At 54.7% G+C, this 18,891-nt stretch overlaps 4 protein-coding genes across 4 annotated transcripts; 2 read left to right on the top strand and 2 right to left on the bottom strand.

Annotated features, from left to right (window-relative positions):
• Positions 1-919: 919 nt before the first annotated feature.
• EV422DRAFT_572577 (uncharacterized protein) lies at positions 920-5,448 on the top strand (the record flags this gene model as incomplete). Its single annotated transcript, XM_053073141.1, has 7 exons — positions 920-1,231; positions 1,696-1,783; positions 1,865-3,246; positions 3,327-3,618; positions 3,700-5,043; positions 5,114-5,247; positions 5,323-5,448. 7 exons carry the CDS (start codon positions 920-922, stop codon positions 5,446-5,448), a joined length of 3,678 nt encoding a protein of 1,225 aa, XP_052920640.1.
• A 4,417-nt stretch (positions 5,449-9,865) lies between these two features.
• On the top strand, positions 9,866-13,174 carry EV422DRAFT_348350 (OPT oligopeptide transporter). The gene is made up of 2 exons (XM_053066524.1): positions 9,866-12,357; positions 12,437-13,174. Exons 1-2 carry the CDS (start codon positions 10,278-10,280, stop codon positions 12,721-12,723), a joined length of 2,367 nt encoding a protein of 788 aa, XP_052920639.1. The 5' UTR covers positions 9,866-10,277; the 3' UTR covers positions 12,724-13,174.
• Positions 13,175-13,562: 388 nt separating this feature from the next.
• On the bottom strand, positions 13,563-16,990 carry EV422DRAFT_348069 (uncharacterized protein). The gene is made up of 12 exons (XM_053066522.1): positions 16,776-16,990; positions 16,569-16,691; positions 16,480-16,501; positions 16,335-16,414; positions 16,146-16,256; positions 15,670-16,079; positions 15,035-15,578; positions 14,758-14,970; positions 14,646-14,669; positions 14,296-14,567; positions 14,032-14,200; positions 13,563-13,955 (listed from the first exon to the last, which is right to left on the bottom strand). The coding sequence occupies exons 1-12, from the start codon at positions 16,902-16,904 to the stop codon at positions 13,773-13,775; spliced, it is 2,280 nt and encodes a 759-aa protein (XP_052920638.1). The 5' UTR covers positions 16,905-16,990; the 3' UTR covers positions 13,563-13,772.
• Positions 16,991-17,855: 865 nt separating this feature from the next.
• On the bottom strand, positions 17,856-18,581 carry EV422DRAFT_348198 (uncharacterized protein). Its single transcript, XM_053066523.1, has one exon. The coding sequence runs from the start codon at positions 18,402-18,404 to the stop codon at positions 17,901-17,903; it is 504 nt and encodes a 167-aa protein (XP_052920637.1). The 5' UTR covers positions 18,405-18,581; the 3' UTR covers positions 17,856-17,900.
• Between the last annotated feature and the right edge of the window lie 310 nt (positions 18,582-18,891).

The following is an 18,891-nucleotide window of genomic DNA, read 5'->3' as shown; positions in this document are numbered from 1 at the left end:
CCCACACACCAACCCCCCAGATGCAGGATGTCCTTGTCAAAGCCTCTCTTGTGTTCCAAGAACGCAGATCCAGGCGTCACGGCGTCACGGGTGAACCCGAACATTGCGCGAATCCGTCGGCAGTGAAGATATGAAGGATAAAGAGTTATACCTCAGCATATGGACTGAGTGTGCGAACATGAGCTTCGTCAACCCCAACTGCGAACCTACTTCGAGCGTGGGTGTCCGATTTTGCCTCCCGGATGATGATCTGCACCGTTGCGAAGGAGCAGCGTTGACTTGCTCGCCCTCCAGATCTTTGTGTCGACACTGCGCTACGAGAAACACTCCCAGCAGACAGTCCCGCCAGTCGTACACCTTGGACCGCTTCCTTGCTACTGGATGTAGGCGGCTAGTCCTGGAACCTGCCCAGTTTCGTGCAATCCTGTATGCGACCATCGTGCGCATATTCCACTAGCGTCCACCGGTACCGATTAGACCAGTCGTGTTTGTTCGGGAACTCCAACGACTGGTCAGCACAGTGCTCTTTGCAAGCGTCTGATATCGTAGTACACACCGCCCGTTGCTGATCGTTCCAAGATCGCGTTGCTAGCAGGTCTCAGAAGCCCTAAAGAGTCCAAAGCTGTGACTGTGTAAGCGAGGGATATCGCTCTCTCAACACCCGCGGGGACCACATGGCTAGGATGGCGAGTGCCTATCTGGCCGACGTCGTTTTATGGTCAGGATCTTGCGCTCTGAGAGTGGTTCCTGGTTGTTTCCCACGGGAATGAGGAGGAGAGGGGAAAGGGTTCTCGCGCTCCTCTTGTCGGACATTCCCTTTCTGCGAGGCTTTCAATCCCTTCCCTCCCGCTACGCCAAGGACCCCCCCTCTCTGTACATAGTGCTGTATATACGAGACAGTCCTTTCTCGCCTACCAGCATGGACGCTGTAGCCCAACGCCAGGTCGCCATCGCCATCCTGGTCGGCGTCTGGGGCTTCAAGCTGCAACAAGTATGGTTCAACTCACAGAGTGGGGCGGCATCCCAACACTACCATGGAGTACAGAACAACCTGGCGACAACCGAACTACACCCAATACAGTTTCAGACGGGGCTCTGGTGTCTTTTGGATCTTGTCTACTTTATCTCGCTATGGAGAGTTAGGATTCCGAGGCTCGACTTTCGGTTTTCCGTCTTTGCGATTCTCATTTTGGCATCCTGGATGTTGGACTTGGGCGTCGCGGGATTTTATGTGAGTTTGCGGAGGGGAGGATGAGAATGAACGGAAGGAATAGCATGAGGGATCTCGAGTTTGGCGAGGCTTGGTTCGCTCTTGGAGCCCGACGGTAGTGGAGATGGTGTTGGCTCGTTTTCAGAGACCGACAGAGAAGCGAAACAGCGAACGGGAGCGAGTTCCTCGTACTCGCAAGGGTTTTGATCTGCTCCTGGGAACGGACCCTTCGCGAGCGGAGCGGATTCCCACTGCGCCAAAGGCGCAAGAGGCCGTCACTCGACTCTTAGCGAGCATCGGCGAGGCTTAAATCTTTTGCGAGCAAAGCGAGCATCGCACACCGCAGCCCAACCTCCTTGTTGCGAGCGGAGTGAGCAGGGTGTCATTCTCCATCGCCCGACCATGCATCGCCTCGCTTTGCAACTCCCTTGTCCAACATCGTCTGACTGGAGATCTCCAGCTTACTCATATTGTAACTTTCGTAGTACGACAGAGTATACGGACACCGTCGGATACCTGGTGGCGACAATGGCCCAAGATTCGCAGACAAGCAGTATTTGCCGGCGGGATCAGGTGAGCAGTGTTTGCTAGCAGCCATGTACTCCGCCATCGCTGTGTTCCGCGCGTTATTCACACTTTTTTTCACTTCCGCAGAGATGTTCAACGACAGCCACATCATCGGCTCACATTTAGTCCACGTCCTGCCACCAACACTAGCAAAGCTCAACCCCGGAAACGCGTCATTCTGTCTAGGTCTCGGAGGATCCGCTCACATACCACTGAAAATCAAAGGCACACCGCCATGGAAGGTCTCGTACGAGTTCTACGGGTTGGACGGGACGCATAAGCTGTTTGAGAACATCGAGTTCAAGTCGAACTCCACAGGCTTCGATCCCAGAACGGGCACAAAGTCGGCGGTGATAGATAATGTCTCGCTGCCGGCTGATAAGCCTGGTATCTACCGACTGGTCTCGGTGAAGGAACTGGTAGGCGACGAGGGGAAGGTCCTTCCTCCGAACCTTGTGGAAGTGGTCCATTGTCCGTCCGGGAACCTGCTACAAAAGAAGGACAACCCCGGAGTGGAACACGTGGACAGATGTGTGGATCAGTCATATGACTTTACGATAGCTCTGACGGGCACACCACCTTTCAGTGCCTGGTACACGCGCAAGATCGGCGACGCTTCCTCCTTAGTGAAGGTGGAAGGCACAGCCGACACACAGCACGCCCAACCCTTCAAGAAATCCAAACATCCCCTCCCCGCCGACATCGAACAGCGTCTCATCCAAGCGCAATCCCGCGAGGTGCGTATCCCCGTCGAAGTCTCCGTGCAGGCCGCATTAGACCACACCTTCATGCTCCTGCAAGTCGTCGACGGCCGGGGCAACACGGTCCGGTACAAATCCCACAAGGGGCAGGAGATGCCACCCGCTGCTGGAAACACCGTTATCGAGGCGCAGCGGTACAGCGATACGGTGTGGGTGAAGGGGCGGCCTCTGCCTAGCGCGAATTTCGGGAACTGCCAGGCTATGCGGATCCGACCGGAGTACCCTGACGAGAGCGCGCCGCTTCCGGTTCGGTTGACGGGGACGCAACCGTGGCAGTTGCGATATGCGCGTGCGGCATCGGAGGAGGATCTGGCTGCCGGGAATTATGAAGCGCGGTTGACCATCAAAGACATCGACAATCCCAATCTCGCCCTTTCCGTCAAGAAACCGGGCTACTACTCCCTTCTGTCCATCGCGGACGCATACTGCCCCGGCACCATCGAACTGCCCACCACCTGCGAAGTCCAGCAAGCCGTCCCACCGACAATGAACATCAGCGTGTCGGAAGTCGTGCGGGAGTGTTTTGGCGCGACGGGCGTGAACGTGAATGTGTCGATGACGGGCGAGCCACCGTTTTGGGTGCATTTCGAGCAGAGGAATAAGGGGACCGGGGAGAAACAGACGTTGAGGTATACGTTTGCGAAGGCGCAGGAGTCGTTGAAAATCAAGCCCCAGGATCCGGGGGAGTACGAGTATGCGTTTCCTAAGGTGAGCGAGCGTTTGAACCTTAAGCATGTTGTTAACGAAAGGCTCCGTTCTCAATATCCACCCCCTTCGTGAATCACCAGCTGGGAGACGCGGTGTACACAGACGGCGTAGACACCCACTCCAAACCCTTCACCCAAGTGGTCCACGCCCTCCCCGACGTAACCATCAGCGTACGCGAAACCACCCGCTGCCTTGGCGACACGGCAACTCTCGACCTGCACATTTCGGGCGTGCCGCCGTATTCCCTAACGTACACGATTCTGAGAGGCACATATAAGGAACAGTATGTGAGACGCGATATTAGGGAGAAGAGGATAAGTGTTGAGACGCCAGCTTTGGAGGTTGCTGGGACGTATTTTGTTGATCTGATTGGTGAGTTCTGTAACTCCATCCAAATTGATGAGGTTTAGGCAGATACTGAACTGAACCATGCTCGCTGTGTTTGACTTGTAGACCTCACCGATGGCAATGGATGTACGGCCCCAATAGAGAGCAAGCCCGTGTCAATAGAAGTGCTCGGCCAGCGCCCCAGCGTTCAATTCAAATGCCCTAAACCCCTCCGCCTCCTCGAAGGCTCCAGCATCCCCCTCCCTGTCGCCGTCTCGGGCCACGGGAACTACAAGCTCACCTACCGCAAACGAGAAGACCCCGACCGGATCCTCCACATTTCCGGCGCGCGAACCATCGATGCCCTGACCGTCTCGCAGGCAGGGACGTATGAGCTACAATCGTTCCAGGATGGGTTCTGCGCTGGACGCGTGCTGGAACCGCACACGTGTGAAGTCGTCACGATCCCCAAACCCGCGTTGACGATCCCCGAGACAGAGTACGACACCGTAGACGAAAAAGGGGTGCGGATCCGCCGGGGCGTATGTGAAGGCACACCCGACAAGCTGAGCGTGCATTTGCAAGGCAAACCGCAGTTCAAGATCAAGATCAATTACCGGCACCTGCACTCGCACCGCATGTCTAAAAGCAGTGAGCAGACGGTTAGGGATTACGAGGACCGCGCCGCCAAGCAGTTCGCCTGGATCAACCTGATCACCGATGTCCCCGGCCAGCACGTGTACGAGTTCCGAACCGTCTCGGACGACAACTACGCCGACGGTGTAAGCTTATTCGACCCCCTAAGCCGCTCCCCACCCAAAGTGGCGCAAACGGTCCACGCGCGGCCCAAAGCAGTGTTCCTTGATAAACCGGAGAAGAACTTCCAGTGTATCTCCGACGACTCGGATACGGGCCTGCAAGTGGAGTTGACGGGACAACCGCCGTTTAGTGTGGAGATTTACCGGAAGCATGAGTCGCAGCCGCGGGATACGGTCCGGTTGACGGTGAACACTACGCGGTTTACGTACCACCCCGATAAACCCACGACGACGGGGAAATACACCTACACGCTCAGATCCGTATCTGACGCGTCGGGGTGCGATACCCTCTACCGCGGCACGGAACCGGGTGCGCGGGTGACGATCCAAGTCGCCGACATTGCGCGAATCACGCGCGACTGGGACCCCCTCGCGCCCCTTTGCGCTGGGGACATGCTTTCCTACTCCCTCGAAGGCACGGGCCCGTTCACGTTATCCTACACATGGAACAGGAAACCGCAGAAAGAGGTGGTGGTGACTGACCCCGTGGTGTTGTTGTACGCGGGCGAGGCGGGGACGGTGAATGTGACGAGGGTGTGTAATTCGGTGGGGTGTTGTTATCGACCGCCGGGGGGGTTGGTGAATGAGGTGAGGGCGTTCCCGAGGGCGATTGTGGATGGGGGGGAGGATCTTGTTGAGGATATTCGGGAGGGTAAGTGTGCGATTTCAGATTATGAGGTATGGGATGTTTGCTGATATCTGTTGCATTTTTTTTAAAACAGGCGATGAATCAATCATGCGCGTCGAATTCGTCGGTATACCCCCCTTCACGTTCAAATACCAACGTACGCCGCTTTCGCGCGGGGAGCGGACGCAGGCCGAGACTTTTACTGTTGAGAATATCCTGGAGAACACCGTGAGTTCGATCATTCCCCCCTCATACCCCCATGGGCAGCGGTTGTTTATTGATTGATGTGGTTTTCTGTTTTAGTATACGGTGGGAACGGATAAGGAGGGCAAGTACCGCGTGACGTCCATCAAGGACCGGTATTGTCAGTATCCGCCGAGGAAGATGGCGAATCCCAAGGCTTCCAATGCTGTTCTGAAGGCCAAATAGGAGAGAGAAGAGAGGTCGTATCATACCCGGGTTGTGTACCCGAATAACTATGCATCTGTGAGAGAGTAGGTTCCGCTGCTATGGGCCGTATCATACGTGCGTGGAGTGGGCACCCCCATCATATATTGATTGTATATCCAACTCCAACCTTGTATTTAAGTTAATTTTCGCATGTATATGAGGGGATGCACCCTGAGTCATCGCCAGGCTTACTTGCCATTAGTTGGATGGAAAAAAGAACGACCCGTCTCTCTTCCCGCAAGGGTGCGAAACGCTTGCAAGACACAATGGACCTGATTCAGCATCCTCCCTAATGCAACAACGACCCAGTGGCGACCCTGCTCCTGCGCCTTCTGGAACTGCGCGCTTCCGTCTCGTTTTCTTTGTTACCCTTGAGGCGGTCACGCTTGGTTCAGATTCCAGTGTTATTCGGGCAAGTGGATGTATAAAGTAAGGCTGGGGGTTTTTGTCTCTCTGCGATCCAGCGTGCGATCCAGGCACGAACAGAAGAAAACGTGAACCATGACAACTACGATTTCTTGTCCATCTCCTCAGGCACATCCATACATTCCATTTCCGGAGCCTCGCGGCCCCTCATCCAGTCCCATGTCACCCCTCCAGTCTCCTCCCATCTCCCGCCCACCTTGTCCCACTGCCACATCTCCTCCCTAACGTCGTCCACATTCTTCCAAACCACCCAGACTTTATCCTCCCAAGCTTCGGCATAGTCGTCCAGATCCCGTTCGTAGTGGAGGACATAGGCTTTCGATGAGTGGGGCTCTGGGGATGGGACGGGAATGGTGACGCTTGCGCTTTCGGTCATGTAGTCGTCGTAGGTGTGCTGTATCTGGGGCCGCGAGTGGAGCTTTGACGAGAGGATCCGTTGAACCTCCATGGACGGCGTTGGTTTGATGGACATTTTAGGTCCCGCTTACGCCTGTGCCGGAAGTGCTATGGTGTGTGCTGCGGGTTAGTTCGCGAAAGAAGTCTCCGTCCTTCAGCAAGATCCTCAGCAATGTCAACTCCATGTGGGACTGCAACTGCCCTGTTCATGTTACAACGACAACATTGATACCCGCGACACCACTCCAGAGGGCGGACTCCATGAGTCCAAAAACTCATACCACAGAAAAGAGTAAATGACACTGAATATATGTGAGGAAAGGTGGGCGCCGGCGCCGTCACATTATACACTTTAGATATCTATGTCTATGTCTAGCTGTATATGAAAGTACGCCGAAGAGTAAAAGAGACTCAACAAAACGACACATCTACTCGAAATCTAGCTCTACGTAGCTACTTGGGTTTGCCATGAGCCCAGGAACCACACACCGTACGCTCTATGATCATATCCCCGTCTCCAACCCCCTTCAACCCGCCTACGTCGAGTCAACGGCGGCGCTCAGACCGGTACAACACAACCAAATTCCCAAGCACCTGAAAAAAGCAGAAAGCCACAAGTTCAGCAAACCCTATGAATCCAAGAACAGTGCAGAACAGTTAGAACACGACTTACAGTCCGGCGCTACCGTCCTCATTATTCTGCCGCTGTTGCGCCTGGTACTTTGGGGCGAGCGGGATATCGGGGATATTGGCGTACGGGTTTTCCGGCTCCGGCTGCGGCTGCGGTTGCGGTTGGTGGGAGTACGGGTTGGTCGTTCGGTCGTTCTGGAGTGGGATATCGGGGATATCTGCGTACGGGTTTGCCGGCTGGGGTTGTTGGGTCATTTCTGGGTAGGTGGGGATGGTGGTCAGAAAAAAAAGTCGTTAGAGGTGTGACTGGGACGAAGTGGATTCAATTGAGATACGACGTGGACAGAGCACGGACGGGAAGCAAGCTGCAACCTGTCGAGTGGTGATAGATACCTGTGCTGCTGTTGTATTGAGTTGCCATGGCTGCGTTCGTTGTTGGTGGGTGAGTGTCGCTGTTCCTCTGTCTGAGCATGGCCTTCTGGAAGACCGCACGCCGGCCGCAAAAAGCCGTCGGTGAGAATTTGAACGCGTGAGTCGCGCGTATTGCCGCACTTCTCGCGGGGTCATCGTCAGGGTCCGGTGGTATGTAATTATTCTATCAGTTTGCTAGTCAATCCAATGCCGATGATGGGTGAACGACTTAAGATTGAGCTCGAAACTGGGGACGTTGTCCGTAGTTGGCTCGAAGCCGTTGACGAACCGTAACGAAACTAAAGACTGATAGACGAGACGCTGCGACCACCGCGACTGTCCAATAAAGTCTTCGAGGAGGCGTCAAACAAATGGGGAAGGAGCGCTGGACGCTCGCCTACCTGCCGATTACTGGTAAGGTATCTCGCTGTCACGAAGGGAAGATTCTTACATGACGAACCAAATGGATCTCTGATGACAAGACCATCACGGCATTTACGTCGGCGTCATAGGCGCACGAAAATCGTGGTGGTGGTAACCGGTGCCTACTGTAGATAGAGACATGGCCGCTGTTGCTGGGTGCCGTTCATCACGTCAGTCGGTCAGGCGCTGTCTCCTGCAGTGTACATATCTGGGTCGCAGGCCACCACTTAATATGGATCATCTGTACATAGGCCCAAAACGCCCAGCTGAAGAAATCTTTTGATTGACAGGTCAGCCCATAGGGTTCAAGGGTGCAGCCGATGCGTTTGGCGGACTCAGACCCATGGTTTGCGAGATGCGAGCAGTCAACGCTGTGGCCCGTCGGGTATCTGTTCGAGCACTAAGCACTGTTCTGACAAAGAAGTTCGATGATGACTCCCTTAAGGGTGAGAGTCTGGAAATAGAATCTACATGGAACTTCGGGACTGGAGAAACGTCGAAAATGATGGCATTCCCCTCGTCGTTCCTGCGAACGTGCGTACTCCATCGCAGCCCATCAGCCCCTGCATACAGACGTACTGTATCATCAAGCAGCCCGATCTCTTCCCTGACAATCATTGACAGCGCACAACTGTCAAAAGATTGACAGCGTGCGCCCAGCGCCCATTGCCAGAACATCAGATTTCGTTCCTACAACGCACAGGGCGCTGGGATCATGCAACGCAGACATGACCCTCATCTGCCCCGCGGCGTTCTGCCGTCCGCGATGCGCCTCGAAACTCGTTCACCGTCTTCGGTCTGAAATGAGCATGCATGAGACGGCATGAAGCGGCCCTGGCTCAATCCATGTTATGAGCCGCAGATCGCGTGAACTAATTTCTCATGCCATACTAGAACCTTATTATGATTACTCCCAATGTTACTACGAGGCGACGTATGGCCACACCCGTCGCTTCCATCACAGGTTCTGAACTTACAAAACTGCGCAAGACTAGCAACAAGAAATCGGCGGAGGTAGTAGACTTTCTAGTGTTAACGGGCCACCCGCCGCGGCGATCTGCCTTTAGCAGCGCCTGCGAGGCTGCGAGATAGGCTCAGATAGCACCTCAATTTACATATTCACACCAGTGTGACCATGGCACGTATATAGTTTGTATGGTTTGAGCTTTGCAATCACGAGCTACTACATAAATCACGATCCAGACGAAATAACGCAATCCCGGCGGAGTCTCTTGCACAGGCAGTCTCACCACTCGCGGAGTATGCTCTTGCGCGATTTGGTGTGTGCATATTTTGTCCCAATCTTATGGGATCCATATGCCCACTGCCTCCGTACACTGGCACGCTGGCGAAGGAGATGGTGGAGGAGATGGTCGCACCGTCTATCGGCCAGCGGATGGATAAATATGGTGAAAATGGTTATCTGCATGTGCTGTGTCCATACGCCGTACCATACAGATCCCTGTTGGAAAGTTCGTTGGCGGGTAAAGATGGGATGCAGTTTAGCAGCGGCAAATGGCCATCTGAGTCCACTGCCACAAATTAACAGCGAGCGCACCGGATTTCGAAGAGTGGCCGTTGAACGCAGACGGGCTGGGGGGCTTCATCAGGGGGTTTTATCAGCAGCCCGTCGCACAAGCGCCAGTTATCACAAGATAGATGGTTTTGACACCCATCCTGCACAGCCAGCGAGCGATCCATGATCCTGCAATTGAAAGCACTATCAGTAGCAGTAAGTTGTAACCGGCGGCGCCCGTTCGGGGACGATCCGGGGCCTGGAGGCCCTGGATCGCCGTGAATAACGGTAAGAAGGTTGGGCGCCGTATTCGAACCTCCAACTTGTATGAAAAGTGGTGGTCGTAAGGCCCGATATCTTCACCAAGTCAGCATGGGCGTTAATGAAAAAGCCAGAGATTGCGTGCTTTAAAAAAGTTCGTAATCAAATGTTGGTCCGCGAACATCGTTGAACTTCGACATGACTCGACATCTACACATACCCCTCATCGTCACATCGCACGAACCGTCGACATTTGGTTCTCCCACTCCAGGCTTCATGTTGAACTGTCCCCCAGCCCAAGTAGGATAGCGCCCAGTGCCCACCGCCGTCCGCCCGCCGTGCGCCCGGCGGGGCGGTGGTGCTGATCACAGGTGAATCCCAGCACCGCGGTGGTTTTCCAGAGGTGGGGCTGTATCGCCGGTATCTGCTCGCGTTTACTATTGTTGCCCGTCCAGAGTTCTAGAGATCCAGCGCCTCTGTCCGCGGATGATCTGCTGCCGCTGGCCGGCAGTCGACATGTATAAAAGGACAGGCGAGGGCGGTCGAGTGCCGTTCTTGTTTGGATATCCGCATCGCCCGGCACCATCTCAATTGTCTGCGGAGGCTGGTTCCTCTCGCTCAGTGCAACGCATCCATCCTCCCCAACCAGCCCAACCAGCCGTTGATCGGCTTGACAATTTCCGGTTTCATCTTCTCTTCCAACCGCATCGAAATCACACTTCGTTAGTTTGCTGCCCTCTTAGCCATGGTGCACGAAGACGACCGCATCCACCCTGACGGGCACCCGCCACAAGAGCCCGCCACCTTCGAGGAAGTCAAGAAGAACCTCGAAGTGCAAGTCAACTACGAAGGTGTCGACGCCGAAAAGAAAGAGAATCCGGATCTCGCTCAGCCCGAGGTAGTGCATCCCACTGACGAGAAGAAGGGATTCCACGATGGCGAGAGCGCCACCGCCGATTTCGAGGCGCTGCACCACGGCGAGTCCGACCCGGACGATCTGTGGAGTTTCCTGCCCATGTTGAAGAAGACCATCCCTATCGACAAGCACCCCAATGCGCCTATCGTGACATGGCGTTCCATCTTCCTCGGTCTCGCGCTGTCCGTGTTCGGTGCCGTGCTGGGACAGATCTTCCAGTTCAAGCCGCAGACGCTCACCATCTCGTCCATGTTCGTCGCCGTCATTTCCTTCATCTTCGGCAAGTCGTTTGAGAGGTTCGGTGCGGCGGTCAAGAGGAGGTACCCTGGGGCCCCCAACTGGATCGACCCCGGTGTCTTCTCGTTGAAGGAACACGCTATGGTTGTCGTCATGGCTCGTACCGCCAGTTCCAGTGCCTTCGCCACCGACCTGCTCGCTGCGATGCACATGTTCTACGACGTTCCCGTCCCGGTCGGCCAATCCCTTCTCCTTCTGCTCTCCACCCAATTGCTCGGGTACGGTCTTGCCGGTCTCTTCCGGTCCTTCCTCGTTGAGCCCAAGTACCTCTACTACCCCGACCGTCTCCCCGATGTCGCGCTTTTCGGCACCCTGCACAAGTCCGACATCACGGCCGGAAAGGGTATCCGCTTCTTCTGGATGGTGTTTGGCGCCATCTTCGTGTGGACATGGTTCCCCCAGTACATCATGCCCTGGATTGCTGGTGTCTCCGTGTTCTGCCTCGCCGCGCCCAACAGCTCCTTCGTCACGCGTCTCTTCGGTGGTGCGTCCAACAACGAAGGCCTCGGTCTCCTCTCCCTGTCCTTCGATTGGAACGCCATCTCCGTGTACTCGCCCCTCTGGTACCCCCTTGAGACCCAGCTCAACATGTACATCGGTCTCATCATCTGCTGGTTCATCTTCATGGGTGGGTTCTACAGCAACCTGTGGGGCGGTCGCAACCTGCCCTTCATGGGTCAAGATCTCTTCTACGCCAACGGTACTGTGTACGACCAATCGCTCATTCTCGATGAGAATTACCACTTGATCGAGGAGAAGGTTGCTGAGGTCGGCACGCCGTACTACACCACCACTTACGCTCTCTACCTTGTCGGTGCCAACTTGGGTATCACCGCATCCATCACCCACGTCGCCCTGTACTACGGCAAGACCATCTGGCACGCAATGAAGGCCCACAGCGGCACTGACGAGTACGTCGCCAAGGTCAAGCGCGAGCACGGAGACGTCCCCTTGTGGCAGTACCTCACTCTCTTCGCGGCCGCTTTCATTGCTGGCCTGGTCCTCGTGTACACCACCGAGACCGGCTTGTCGTGGTGGTCGTACATCCTGGCTATCCTCATTGGATGCGTGTTGACCATCGTCATCGGTATCTTCCTCGGCGCTACCGGTTTCGGTGTGCCCACCCAAGGTCTCGTGCAGTTGATCGCCGGTTACGTGATCCCCGGTAGCCCCGTCGCCAACATGTACTTCTCGACATACGGATACCTCGTGCCCAAGCAAGCCAGGTCCCTGTTGGCCGATCTCAAGTTCTCCGCGTATCTGAACATCCCCTTCCAGCAAATGTTCTACTGGCAAACCGCTGGTGCCGTCATCGGATGCATCTGCAACTACGCCATCCAGGTTCAGATCCTCAACACCAAGATGGAGATCCTCAGGGATCCCGAGGGTTCCAACTTGTGGTCCGGTCAAGGTCCCCAGGGTTTCAACGCCGAGTCCGTGACATGGGGTGCTTTCACCAGCTACCTGTACGCGCCCGGCAAGTTGTACTTCCCCATTGCCTATGCCTTCCTTATCGGTTTCGCCCTTCCCGTTCCATTCTGGTTGTTGCACAAGAAGTTCCCTACCCACGGATGGAACCGCATCAACACCGGAATCATCTGCTGGTTCATTGGTGAGTTTCCAAACAAAGACCACTTTCGATTGAGAGCCGCACTCATGTACTTACCCATCACTTTCCCCTCTTCCCAAAGGCAACTTGTGTGTCGGAGTCAACACCGGAACCACGATGATGATGATCATCGCCTTCGTTACCCAGTTCTACGTGCGCAAGTACCACAACGACTGGTTCTCCAAGCACAACTACCTCCTCAGTGCCGGTCTCGATGCCGGTACCCAAGTGCAAGTGCTCGTGCAAACCTTCACCGTTGCTGGAGTGTCCGGCACAGAATACCCATTCCCCAACTGGTGGGGCAACCCAAGCAAGAAACTCGACGGTCTGTTCGTCGACCGCTGCGGTACCAACGCATTGGGCGAGTAAAGAGGGAAATAGGGATGATGATCGCTTTCGGGGCCGGCCTTCACTTAAATACCTTTTGTACAGTAATATCCCCTCATAGTACATACATGAATACATTTCATACCCTGATGATACATATGATCGCCTTCTCTGTCGACTTCCATGGTTGAGACCATCCGTCCGTCCACCCTTTGAATTGATGCATTGCGCAGCGCATCTCCCACGTACGAGTTCAAGAAGCGGATGTTACGGCGAAACTGGCCGACCTTGTCGTCGTTGTCGTTATGGTTGTGGTTGTCGGTTTCCCAACTTGGCCTTCAAAACTCAAGACAGAAGGACGCGTATGCCGTGCGACCTATGCGCTTTGAACCGCCGAAAGTACTGTATATATCTGGCAGCAGACGACTTTGGAAATGCAACGGTGTAAAAAAGGGGAGGTGGGTGAGCATGCCCTACGGGATTTGTGTCTGCGAGCCTGTGGGTAAGTCAAGCGAGTCATCCCTTGCGGAACGTGGACAAGTCGCAACAACCTTGGCAACCGACCGCGGAGACACCCAGGGAGACACCGGAAGGAATTCTTTTCTTGGACCCAGAAGGAATCGAAGGAGCAGGACGAAGGCGGGACGTGCAATGCGATCACCAGACACATAGGGGCTATACTACGGGACATAGGGTACGGGAAGGCAGCTCAGCAGCAGAACTCCGACGTTACAGTCCCCATGAACGACTGATCGGTGATCTCTCGGCATTCCTCGAAATCGCCTGTTCAGGGGAGGACGATGACAGAAGAGGACGGAACCTCCCCATCCATATCGTTTTCCCAAAGCATCTCCTCCTTCTTTCTTACAAAAATCAAATCTCAACTATGTACACGAAAGCGCAAATCAATCAAACCCATACTACCACTAAAGATACAGTATGTGCAGCAAACTCCATCTCCCGCGGAACAGATAGAGACCGTGCATTCCTCGTCCAAGACGGGACAGACTGCCGGTTCCGTTTGCAGCCGCATCCCCTCCCAAACAACCTTCTACCAAAAAAAAAATAACCCTCACCCTCCGTCCCCCCCACTACCAAATCTCACACCTCCCTCCCTTCCCCGGATTCATCCCGCTTCCCTTCTTACACCTCCACGCCTCACTGAACTCCCTCGAATTGACAACGGCGCCAATGACACGGTACTTGGCGGGCGAGTGCGGGTCGGTGAGGATGCGGCGGAGGGCGTTTGCTGGGGTTCGGTTTGAGCACCATACCTAATCAAAACATCAAAATCCCACATATTCAGTCAGAAGAGAAGGAGTGATGTAAGGGGTATGGTTCTTTGTTTACCTGAGCAAAAGCGACGTAGAATAACTGGTCCTTTGTCGCATGGCGGCCAAACCCGGGCAGCATGGGGTTCCGTTTATGGCCGCCGGGTGAGTGGAGGTCGGCTTTCCAGGCTTCGTAGGCGCGCGCGAGGCCGCCGTTGTCTGCGAGGTTTTCGCCGAGGGTTAGGGTTCTGTGAGGGGAGAGGATGAGAGGATGAGTAAATACAAAGAGACCTTTTGATAGAGCGTTGTATCCAGCTTAACGGTCAAATTTACGAAGACATACCCGTCGATCTTGTACTCCCTCCCATCAGGGCCCGTAACCCCCCACTTCTCATACTCCTCCACAAAACACTTTGCCTTCCTCTCAAACTCCCTTTTCGTCTCCTCACTCCACCAATCCTCCAGCTTCCCATTCTCATCATACTGGGAGCCCATGTTGTCGAACGCGTGTGTCAATTCATGGCCGACGACGACGCCGATGCCCCCGTAGGAGAGGTAGGCGGGGAAGGAGAGGTGGTAGAAGGGCGGTTGGAGGATGCCGGCGGGGAAGACGATCTGATTTGGGAGGTAGGGTGGGGTGAGAAGGTGTTTCCGGAGCTTTGGGTTTTTGTGCACATTGATGATGACACTTACTTCGTTCATCGTTGGGTTGTAGTACTGTTGTTGTTGTTGTGAAGAAAGGGTCAAACGTCAGACAAGTGATACCAGTGAGAACGAAATTTCCCCTCTCATCCACAAAACTTACAGCATTAACAGTAGCAGGCGTCATCCCCCACCTCGCTTTATCCACCTTCCTCAAAATATCCTGCAAATTATCCAGCACCTCCCACGCCTGCACATGCACGATATTCAGAAAGAACCCAATTGGGTCAATAGGCACGTGCTTGTACTTTTCGGCAAGGGCGTCGGGTTGCAGGATGATGTCGGCGTAGCCTATTTTAGTGACGAGGGATTTGACCTGCGGGGTGAGGAGGGTTAGAGGCGGGTGATGGGGAGAAGAGGTGTGGGGGAAGTGAAGGTACCTTTTTGATGGCTCGCTCGCGGGTTGCTTTGTCTAGCCATTCGATGTGGGGGAGACGTTTGAGGAAGGCTTTTTCGATGTTTTCGACCGTTTGTGAGGCGGCTTTCTTGCTGTCCCCTCCAAAAGCCTTCTCGACAAACCACTTGCCCGCCAACTCCCCCAACGCCGCATCCGTCAGCGCCAAACACGTCCTCCACCTCGGCGGCTCAACACTCGCCCTCTGCCCCGTCTTCTCAAACAACGGAAAGAAAAGCGACCTCACATGCTGTGGTAGCCGTTCCGCGTAATCCAGCACATAGTGCCAGATGACATAATCCTCGAATGCCTGTGGTTTGGTGGTGGTGAAGAGGGTGGAGAGATTGCCGTAGAAGGTGGGTGCTTGGACGATAAGTTTTGTTGTGTCCTTTTTGATGAGGTCGGCGGGGAAGCGGTCGGAGGCGAAACGCCCTTTGAGGTAGGCTTCCCAGGGGATGTTGGGGCTGGCTTGTTCGAGGGTGTGGGGAGTGAAGACGTTGTAGAGTGCGCTGGGGTCTGTGAATGCCGAGCTGTTGGCGGGATGCAATGGTGGGGGGCTGAGTATTCCGAAGCAATTTCAAGCTGAGAATGAACGCCGACTCTCCGAGCATATCAACGTACTTTGGCAAGGAGAACCGGGCCAAAAACGCTTCCAAGTCCGTCACCGCCGCCGCCCGGGCCGCCCCATCCTCTTTCCAATCACCCCCAGCTTCCGGTAAAACAACCTTCAGAACGTTCTCAACAGTCTGCCGTAAAACCTCGGTAAAATCCTTCTTCTCATAATACTCTCTGCTAGGAAGAGTGAGGCCCCCTTGGAAGAGATTGATGACGTTAACATCCGGCTCTTTGTCGTCGGCACCGACGATCATTGCGAAAAGGGGATTGACGCCGACGGAATGTGCTTGGACGATGGCGTCGACGGCTTTTGCGGCATCTAGCTTCTCGCCGTCGCCGAGAGGGAACTTTGCAGTGGCGCGTTTTACCAAGTCGACCAATGGAGCGATGCCGGTCTTCTCGATGCCTTCCACGTCCTACGCATTGTTCTTTAGCCAAAGTGATCCGAGGCACATCAGACTCGGTTAACATTTTCCGCTCACCTTGCAGCTGGAGTAGAATCCCTTGGCCTTTTCGAAGTTCTGCTTGTCACTATCATCAGAAGACTCTGCAAGGCCCGGATATGGTCCTTCGAGGATGTCTTTCAGAAGGCGCTAGCCCACACGAAGCGGTTAGCATCATGTATCATTTGGGAACGTGCGGACATGGTCCAATCCCATCCCATGTCTTACCAGATTCTTCTCGCTGACGCTATCGAATGTGCCGACCTGCGACTTGTCCTCAGGAATCGGGTTGTCCGCGAGCCAGCCGCCTAAGAATTCTCACATTGAGCTTCTTGCATCCATCATCACAGTGTCCATCGATAAGAAGACTCACCGCAGCTGTATTCGAAAAAGTCCTGTTGGTTCCAAAAAAGGCATGAGTGACGCGTGTTGGGAGTAAACAGTGAGAAGCCCGTTACTAACCTCGCACGGGTCGGCGGACGCGTTTATGGCCGACAGAATTCGCCCAGCTGTCACAACGCACTCCTGTGTGGTGCAGACCCCCTTGTGCAGCGCTTCATCGTCATCCGCCCCATCGCCCGGTGACTGGGAGGGAAAATGAGTGAGGCATAACGGGGAAGTGAGTGAGTGACGGTCTGACGGAACGAGCGGAGTATTACAATGACTTACCCGGTGGCGGCCGCTATGTTGAAGCTGGAATGCGAGAAGGGTAGCAAGAACGACACCGACGAGAACCAAGAGCAAGGAGAGTTTCCGCCTCTGAGGAGGAAGATGCGAGTCGTCTGGCAGTCCTCTCATGATGATAGAGTGGTTGTTGTAGTTGAAGCTGGATGTCGTGGTGGAGGGCGTGGGAATGTCGTGGGAAGGAGCCCACCCAGTCTTATGAGAGGGCCTCCCCGGTCGCGCAGGAGGGGAAAACCACCGCGTTTGTCACAACTGCATCCCCCTTGGGCCTTGGCCGCAGAGATCCTCATCTCCCCCCTCTAATATGATACATAGACCTGTATGATCGCCCGCCCCCCCTGCTTTCCCCTCGTGGAGAGACTGAGGAGACTGACATCCAGTACTGTGAATTTCCATCATCCAACAAACTCCTAAAATCCTGTAGAGAAAGAGCTTGGGTCCCTACTCCGACAGGCATTTCAAGTCGATTTCAAGTCTCAACGCAGCAAAACGCGTCGGTTTCTCGTTTCTCATCAAACAAACGACGCACCGGTCCGAAATGGGGCCCCGAATTGCGCTACATTTGAGACAGCCGGTCTTCGGCTGAGTGTCACACCAGGTGAGCTGAGGGCAGGCTGCATTCTTTATATCTTCCAACCTTCATACTGAGCAAAACCTTTACAATTTGCAGCGATGTACGCGTCAAAGCCAGCCGCAACCTTTAATCTGGGACAAGCTGCAATCGTCTCCGCCTTACAAAAAGCCGGGAACCAGCTCAACCCGCTGGTACATTACAACCGATCACATAGCCTGGGCAGGGCGAGAATCTCAGCACGCAGAGTACACGCATCCAGAGGTGGTCGTCTATCGAACTGTCTGCGGGCTGCAGAAGGTTGGCCAAGTTGCATCTTCCGACGCACGGAAAAGCACATCGACGTCGATGCGTTGCCATGCTACCGCTTAGGACCTGACGATCTGGTTCCGATCCAGACATTGGGGGAGATCCTACATGCCGAAGCTCCGCAAGAGCAAGAGTTATGATTGCGTACGCGCTTTCTTTCGCTCACCTCACACTCGGCGGGGAAGCGAAGGACAGCCTGGTTCAATTACTCCGCGGCGAACATGTGTTATTCACAGCAGACGAGCTGAGGCGAATGCACCGCGTAGCATCGCGATTCTTGGTATTCGACGGTGAAAACCTATATCGCCGCTCTCCTCTGCCTCTGACCGCGTCGCGTTCTTAAACTCCAAGAGACTCAAAAAGTCGACGAGCTTCATCTTCGCCCGAAGCGATACGCCTCTCCGGCCTTCAACGCGGTCATGCGCCCAATCACACGTGAAGCTTCTGCGCAAGGAGAGGTTCAGGACAGAGAGATCCCGGCCCTTGGTGTCCCAACCCTCTTCTCTCGTAAAAGACACAGAACGCTCGTTTTGGTGGAAGATGATTATGACAACTATTTCACGAAAACCAGCGCTGCAGGCCAGATGTAGAGCGAAAGAACTGGTGGTATCGGATTCCGTCCATGATGATTGACTTGGGTGGCACCAACGAGAAGGATATCGAGAGGGGGCGGTAGATGCGGTCGAAACGGCAGCCTGGAAACGCCCGACCACTCCCGTTATTACGACACGCATGCACCGAGCATGTAGAGCGGGCTGTACTCAACTTTATCCCCGTCTGAGCATCAGTGGCGGTGTCTGTCATTTCGACGCACGGGGTGGGGACCGTCTTGCAGCACCAAAAGTATGAGTTCGCCTACACGACGAGCTCGAGGGTCATCACAGGGGAGCCCTTATCTTGCATTGAAAGCGCACGACGACCAAGTTAATGTCACCAAAAAGTTTTGCAAGCACAAGTATTGCCAATCCCTGTAAACATGCAGCCGCGCAAATACGAAGATGAAGAGACAGAATGGGCGTACACACATCGTGGCGGGTCACATCAACAAGCTGGACACCAGTTGTGAACATCCGTGTCCGTGGGATGCATGTGGGAAGGAAGATTCACCCCTTTGGCGCTCGCCAATCACCTTATCAATCACGACAATATCAAGCTGCTTTCGAATAGCGGCCTGATTGGGAACGCGCTCGGGATTCCAAGGGAGCGAGCAAAGGTGAAGGA

This window comes from Fimicolochytrium jonesii (genome assembly GCF_025526975.1).
Source record: "Fimicolochytrium jonesii strain JEL569 chromosome Unknown EV422scaffold_48, whole genome shotgun sequence".
NCBI classification, from domain to species: domain Eukaryota; kingdom Fungi; phylum Chytridiomycota; class Chytridiomycetes; order Spizellomycetales; family Powellomycetaceae; genus Fimicolochytrium; species Fimicolochytrium jonesii.
This window is presented reverse-complemented; position numbering and strand designations above follow the sequence as displayed.

Bases quoted from the DNA above. Each gene is read 5' to 3' on its own strand.
- EV422DRAFT_348069 (XM_053066522.1), bottom strand. From the start codon at position 16,904: ATGAGAGGACTGCCAGACGACTCGCATCTTCCTCCTCAGAGGCGGAAA. The intron at 16,502-16,568 runs GTTAGTAACGGG...TGGAACCAACAG, and splicing joins CGTCCGCCGACCCGTGCGAG to GACTTTTTCGAATACAGCTG. The intron at 14,201-14,295 runs GTATGTCTTCGT...CTCCCCTCACAG, and splicing joins AGGGAGTACAAGATCGACGG to AACCCTAACCCTCGGCGAAA.
- EV422DRAFT_348350 (XM_053066524.1), top strand. From the start codon at position 10,278: ATGGTGCACGAAGACGACCGCATCCACCCTGACGGGCACCCGCCACAA. The intron at 12,358-12,436 runs GTGAGTTTCCAA...CTCTTCCCAAAG, and splicing joins AATCATCTGCTGGTTCATTG to GCAACTTGTGTGTCGGAGTC.
- EV422DRAFT_348198 (XM_053066523.1), bottom strand. From the start codon at position 18,404: ATGCGTGTCGTAATAACGGGAGTGGTCGGGCGTTTCCAGGCTGCCGTT.